Genomic DNA, 7,325 nt, shown 5'->3' on the forward strand with positions numbered 1-7,325 from the left:
CAGACACTTTGTGATGGGACTCAGCATTCAAAATGGAAATTACTGCAAAAAAAAATCCCTGTAAACTTAAAAATAAAATAAGTCATATCAAGTTAAGTTAAATTAGTTTGACCTGCTTAACAAGTTGAAGCGCTCTCAGTGTTAGACAAATCGAACCGGTAGGTGGCGGTGTTGCTCAATGTAAGACCTCCTTTAACCCGGAAGAAGTACCAGCGGACCTTTAACAAAGCAGGAAGTGCCTCCTGATGATACTGACAGTTAGCTACCATGGCGCTTGATGTAAAATCCAGATCTAAGCGATACGAAAAACTGGATTTCCTCGGAGAGGGTCAGGTATGCAGAGACAAATATCGGAGATCTCAGTCTTTAAATTTGTCTACGTCCATCCCCCACAGATTCTGGTTAATGGGGCGGAAAGCCTGATAGTAGGCTAACAAGCGTTAGCCGGTCGTTAATGTCAACAAAGCCTCGCTGGTTCATGCTGTGCTGCTTATAGCAGCAGTGACAGTGAAAGAAGGATATTTTGGGCTCTTTGTGTTTGTACTTATTTCTCTGTTTCTCTTCTCCAGTTTGCCACAGTGTACAAAGCCAGAGATAAAACGACTGATACCATAGTTGCCATTAAAAAGGTACAAGAAATTAGCTAAATTTTGGACTCTTGTTAGCATCCATATGCTATGATGATGTTTAATACCAAGCTATTGTCTCCTTTTTTTGTCCTGGCAGATTAAAGTTGGCCACAGAACGGAGGCTAAAGATGGTAAACGCTGACACACTTGATATTTTTACCACACAGTGCAGTCCATTGTCATCCTCCTGTTAATGACTATACTTTCTTATCAATAGGTATTAATAGGACTGCTCTTCGAGAGATCAAACTGCTGCAGGAGCTGCATCATCCAAATATCATTGGGGTAAGTAAACATTCATAATGTCAGGATACATTTGTATTTTCAAATCGATATCACTACCAGTAGTGTTTGTAAGAAATGGCAAATATTCTCTTAATTTGAGCAGTGTTAACATTTCACATGCTGTGTGTTTTTAGCTGCTGGATGCCTTCGGACACAAATCTAACATCAGCCTGGTGTTTGATTTCATGGAAACAGATCTGGAGGTGCGACAGTTCCTCTTTCCTCTTTCTGTCTGTGTCTTTCCAGGCAGAGACAAAGTAACATGATACCATATTATTCAGTCCCATTCAACAGCACACTGAGAAACTCCAGCTTGTTCTGATCTTAATTACACTGTCAGGTTTTTGGTCAGTTCACATTACCTTATTCACTTCTCTTGACAGGAGGTGAATACACTGTTTTCTTGAACTTTTAATGCCTTAAAAAGCTCTAATTGTATTTTCTGAATGTGTCCTATATAACTTTTACTTGAATTTAACTTAAAAAAAAAAAACTTCACATCATATTCTTCAGGCACTATTATCTTTAGACATATGGATGTCTTTGTATGGAGATTTACATCAATCAGTCATGCTTATTATTTGTTATCAGTGGAAATGTAAAAGAACATTATGTTCCATTTCATTCATAGGCCACCAGATGAAAGTTTTATTACCTCCCCTTTAGTAGAGATCAGTGAGAGAAGAAATCATTGGATTTCACCTTAGCGATCATATACTTAAAGAATGTGGAAATTTGTTTGCTGTTGCAGGCCAGAGAATGAGTGGGTAGATGAAACTGTGATCGAGAGACGTGGGGTCAGATGACAGACAGAGTAACACAGAAAATATGACCACGATGACAAAGATAGCTGTGTGAGTGCCCCCATCCAACCGTTATGTGGATCTGCAAGGTCATTAAGGCTTTTATGTTTTCCCGACCTCCTCCTCTGGCTTGTTTTAACATACGAGGCTCCAGATGGGCACCCGCCACCAATACACCAGACCCTAACAGACTCTAATAGAATAATGCAAAACAAGATGAGCATGCTTAAAAAGAAAGGAAGAATCAATATCACTCCACTCTTGGTTCTCACAATGAATTCAGTGAATGCTGTTAGTGGCTCACACACCTCAGGCAGACAGGACAGACATGAGGATGAAATATGATGCTCATCTTATTACCAGAGCTGAGAGACTATTTTTAGGCCACTTGGCTGTATGATCTTATCAGATACAGATGTTGGATGCTTTTATTTCCAATAACATGACGTAGAAGGATACTGAGGCCAGTGTTTATGGAGCTGCTGGAGCAGTGGAGGTTCTGGGGGAGAGGTTGAATCTGTCTAGCTTGGCTCCAGCTGTGTCCACTTCTTCACAGAGATCTATCCCTGTTGTCTTTCATTTTCTTATCTGCTCTGATAAGTTTAATTTCATTTTGAATGTGTAGCCTACAGCTGTGTAAAAACATGAAGTGATGGATGAAGATGATCAGTTGTCAGATATCCAGCTTTACTTAATCTCCTTGGGTTTTTTTTAAGGTGATCATCAAAGACACCAGCCTAGTCCTGACTCCAGCCAATATCAAAGCCTACATCCTCATGACTCTACAGGGATTAGAGTATATGCACCAACACTGGGTCCTGCACAGGGTGAGGGCACGTATACCCCACACATACACATGCAGACACACATATGCTCACACACAGTCAGTAATGTGAATTTTGCTTTCCAGGATCTGAAGCCCAATAATCTGCTGTTAGACGGTAACGGAGTGTTGAAGTTGGCTGATTTTGGTTTGGCCAAAGCATTTGGCAGCCCCAACAGAGTCTACACACATCAAGTTGTTACCAGGTTTGTGCTTTTTCTCCGTCTTACTGTATTAATAATGTGTTTTTGTTACAGTTATTGGAAATCTATCTTCTAAATCCATCTAAATCCATTTAGATAAATAAATCCTTGTGCTTGATTTTGTTCATTTTAATAGTTACATGTATCTCGTGGGGATAAATTTGCAATAGGTTAAGACATGTGTGACAGCACATATTGAATGGATGGCAGCAAATCTCTTGGTTTAAGTGTTGAAGCTTCATTTAAGTTTAACAAGAGTAACCTTCTCACTAGAAAAGCAGTGTCCTGTGTGTCTGTTTGAGGGGTGTAAAATGTAACTCTCTGTCTCTCTGTTTATTGGTCCTTTTCCTAGGTGGTACCGCTCCCCTGAGCTCCTGTTTGGTGCCAGGATGTACGGTGTGGGTGTTGACATGTGGGCAGTGGGATGCATCTTGGCAGAGTTACTCCTTCGGGTACACAAACCTCACTTCAAAGAGATATTCATAGAGTCACAGGGGTTATTTTGGCGTCCGTGCTAATGTCTCTGTCTGTCCACTTTGCTGTAGATACCTTTCCTGGCTGGAGATTCAGATCTGGACCAGCTGACTAAGATCTTTGAGGCTCTTGGGACGCCCACAGAAGAAACATGGCCTGTTAGTATCTGTTTTTCTTCATCACATTTATTTCACTTTGCTCACATGTGAGGATCTTTGCATACATTTATTTGTCTGTGCAGGGGGTGAGTAGTCTACCAGACTACGTGTCCTTCAAAATATTTCCTGGCACCCCTCTGGAGCATATATTTAGTGCAGCTGGGGACGACTTACTGGAGCTGCTGCACGGCCTCTTCACCTTTAACCCCTCGACGAGGACAACAGCTACACAGGTAATCCACCACTAAAGCGCAGTGGCTATTCTCACTTACACATTACTGGAGGAATATGTTATGTGGGGTAACTGTGTGGAGAAACTGAAGAACACAGCAAGCGTAAAAGTTTCTGGACCACTTAACATTTTCAGTTGAGAGATGAATCTGAATTGCATATCTAGAAACTGAAACATTTCTGCCTAAGGAATGATTGCCCATCTGCATGTATGACGTGTTTAAGCTGTCGTCTCTTGTTCTCCAGGCTCTGAAGATGAGGTACTTCAGTAATCGACCTGGTCCCACTCCTGGTCCCCAACTCCCCCGACCCAACTGTTCAGTTGAGGCGCTGAGGGAGAAGGAAACAGTCGGGCTCAAGAGGAAAATGGAAGGCCTGGAGACAAGTAATGAACACATATGAGCTTGCTACAGTATATATACCCCTAATCCACCAAGTACCACCTTGACATTGATGTACCTATAGTCAAATAAAACTGGCCAGTATCATTATGATAAAACTGTTTAAAGTGTGGTTTGAACAGCAAGGAGGGAAAGTGTCTGCAAAAATGTTTGAGGCCAATTTTGAAAGGAGCTGGAAATTTTAAAACATCCCACTCAGACCAAACTTACATATAGCATGTTGTGAATTTAAACCTCATGAACCGTTCCCCATGTGTTCTCAGGGTTATGCACACGATGGTCATAAATCTGAAATACCGCTTGCTTGAACCTAGCAATTCGAAGGGTGTTGGCTGCACCTTCAACTGCAGTCAGAAATTAAAAATACAGTGAAGCTGAACGCACACGCGCGCACACACATGCAGACAGTTTAGTGGATTGTGGTGGCGTATGTTTTACTGAAAGGGGACCTTGGTGTTCCTGGGAGGTTCAAAGCTTCTCCAGCTCTGCTTGTGGTTTGGAAAATATATGGGTTGACTGTATGCTGTAGTCAATGCTGCAGAATATTACAGAGAGAATTTCAAAATACTTCCAGTAGATGGAAACTTTAGCGGTTAGCAGATTGCTCTTCGTAGGCTTGTTCTACTTGCGCATGTAGTTCAGATACAGTGTTTGGGTGTATTTTACTGAAGCACTCTTTGTGGGATGTTTCTAACTACAGTCTTTGTTATTTGCAGCTGCGATGAAGAAGAAGCTTATTTTCTGACCACATGGGACCTGGTCAATCACCGTCTTCACACCGCGTGGCTCAGCTTTCCCGCATTGCTCAGGATCGTCCACTGGAACGGAAAAAGAACAAGAAAGTCCAAAACCAGCGGAGAAAAGGCTCAGATGTGGTTCACTTTAGGACATTTTAGAGATTGTAGCCGTGGTATCTGTTGTAAGAACTACTTGAAGTGTCCAAGGAGGTGCTGTGTTCAGCAACAGAGGCTGTCTGTGGTCAATAGTATTGGCTCTGGTCTTTCTTCATTGTAACAATGATGCCTATGCTCTGGGAGCCTCTTGGAATATGTCTATTTATGTGACTGAAGAGAACAACCAAACTAGCACGCCTGATGTATTTCATGTATATGTATTTTTACTTTTTGTATGTTAAGACCAATAAATGGTGCATATGCATATGTGGGAATTCCCTGCTGTGATGGTGCTATGGTTGAGAATGAATACAGACTGATTTCACGTTAGAGGTATTCACCTGGTGAATATGTGTGGACAGAAATATACTTGTGGTTTATTTACTCAGTGAGCTACTGCGAGTCAGAGGGAAAGAGGTGTGTATTTGCCGAACTGTGTGTGTTTATGTGGCACAAGCCTTGTCTTCAGGGCAGACAGGGTGACGCTGGGCTTGACAATGTCAAGTAACAATTTGCTACTAGACAAATCGTTCTCTTCCTGTCCATTGTCTTCAACATTAGTGTGATCCAACACAGTCTGACATGTCAGAGGCCCGATGCTCCGGCAGGCGCTCTGCTGCCCTTTTGGTTTTCTGTCAAACAGGATCAGATTAGAGAAGCAGACAGGACAGGAAGAGGGAGAGTATGTCACAGCTGGAAAAAGTCAGTCTCCATATTTAATCAGATCTACTTTTTTATTCTGTAACAAAAGCCAGTGCAGATTTGTATTTGTGCTTTCTGTGTAACGTGTAATGTCGTCAGTGTTCACAGTGAAATCAGTGTCTGGTGTCTGATTTTACAAAAATCCCAAACATAAACGCACAAGTTTTACTGTCCACTTGTTGAGTGTGACCACATTCTGGATCTGAGCAGAGAGGTCATGTATTCGAGGTCATGCCCCCCTGAGTTCAGAAAGAGGGTTCCCTGTGTGATTCATGCCCATTTATAAACGTCCACAATACAGCACTGAGAGGGGACACAATGACTTTGTGTGGTGGCGGTGGGTGACTACAGTGTGTGTGTGTGTGTGTGTGATGGGTCAGATGACAGGTTTGGCAGATAGCAGCACAGTCAGTACAGCTACAGTGCCAGCCTTATCAGCTCAAGCTCTTATAAAGGCCATTTCATTGGCCCGGATAGCCACTGTTGGAACAAATACACTGTTGCCCACATGCTGTGACAGAATATGAGCACAAGGTTTGTGGGAAAAAAGTGATTCTTGCTCACGTCTGAATCAGCGAGACATCCATGTGGGCTGAACTGCAGTGGGATGATAGAGACTTTGAATGAATAATACAGTGCAGAGCCTTATGTAAAACCAAAAGGCAGGTTTACTGATCTCCCTGAAGAGATAACAAATACTTTGTTATGTGATGCAGGTGAAATTGAAGATGAAGGCCATTTCATATTATTATATTACGCTTTACACTCTTTCATAAAACGCTCTTCATTTCTGAGAGACTATGAAGAAAAACTTGAGCTGTGTTTTAGGAAGCGGAGCTTGTGTGTGCCAGATTTCGTTTTTAGAGGCTGGGAGCGAAGACAAAGTTTGCAATGTGATGGAAGAAGTTATGCTCATGTCTGACAAAAGTTTCACCACTGCAGCAGGATTTTTTGGTGTCTTCCATGTAAATGTGGGCTGCACACTTTTCACAATAACATAACTGACCCTCATCAAGCTATAAGACAGACTGGATTTAGTTCTCACAGAGGATAACTTCGATGACAGACGTTGCCTCATGTGAATGTAGTGTATGATAACTGGGTTTAAAGGTGCTTATGAGAAATTCACCACCAATAATCAATAGGTGTCAACTGCTTGACATTAAGTGAGGTATTATTGTAATTTGATCCAGACTACAAGATCTGTACCTTAGATCTTTTGCTTTCTTTCTTTCTTCTTTTTCATCTCATGGACCCATTAGCCTTTCTTGATGGATATATGAGTGTATTTTCTCCACATGTGCTGCATTTAAAGATCTATTTTGCACTGCTGAGCTGTTGCTTTCATTCTTTTCTCTGCTGTGTCAAATGGAAATGAAATGCAATGTAATATAAAAGATGGCATAAAAGGCCAAAATGTAACCTTTAACTGCCATAACAACAGTGCAAATTAACTCAATAAATTTGCTTTGCATTCCCTTAATATTCCTTGATGCCACTGAGGTTCACAGCAGAGGTTTTATTACATGTTTATCCTCCATCTCTTTCTGTGATTTTACAAAGCATCTCGAAAATAAATAAAAACAAGAAAATCACAAGGCCATTTAGAGCATCTGTGTGACATGTGGCTGCTTTGTACAGAGAGGATACTGTTACCTGTGTGTGTTATAGATGTATATTGTTCAGTTGAGGCTCGTTCTGACCTCTGTAGTCAAACGGTTTC

At 41.5% G+C, this 7,325-nt stretch overlaps 1 protein-coding gene across 1 annotated transcript; it reads left to right on the plus strand.

Moving 5' to 3' along the window:
- The first annotated feature begins 212 nt into the window (after positions 1–212).
- Positions 213–5,175, plus strand: cdk7 (cyclin-dependent kinase 7). The gene is made up of 12 exons (XM_076729853.1): positions 213–333; positions 570–629; positions 727–760; positions 847–914; positions 1,049–1,117; positions 2,434–2,544; positions 2,628–2,746; positions 3,096–3,195; positions 3,289–3,375; positions 3,459–3,608; positions 3,853–3,991; positions 4,724–5,175. Exons 1-12 carry the CDS (start codon positions 268–270, stop codon positions 4,750–4,752), a joined length of 1,032 nt encoding a protein of 343 aa, XP_076585968.1. The 5' UTR covers positions 213–267; the 3' UTR covers positions 4,753–5,175.
- Positions 5,176–7,325: the final 2,150 nt, after the last annotated feature.

Source organism: Chaetodon auriga, chromosome 5 (genome assembly GCF_051107435.1).
Source record: "Chaetodon auriga isolate fChaAug3 chromosome 5, fChaAug3.hap1, whole genome shotgun sequence".
NCBI lineage: Eukaryota > Metazoa > Chordata > Actinopteri > Chaetodontiformes > Chaetodontidae > Chaetodon > Chaetodon auriga.

Excerpts from the sequence above, each read along its gene's own strand:
- cdk7 (XM_076729853.1), top strand. The coding sequence starts at position 268 with ATGGCGCTTGATGTAAAATCCAGATCTAAGCGATACGAAAAACTGGAT. Across the intron at positions 1,118-2,433 it reads TCATGGAAACAGATCTGGAG|GTGATCATCAAAGACACCAG; the intron begins GTGCGACAGTTC and ends GTTTTTTTTAAG. Across the intron at positions 3,376-3,458 it reads CCACAGAAGAAACATGGCCT|GGGGTGAGTAGTCTACCAGA; the intron begins GTTAGTATCTGT and ends TTGTCTGTGCAG.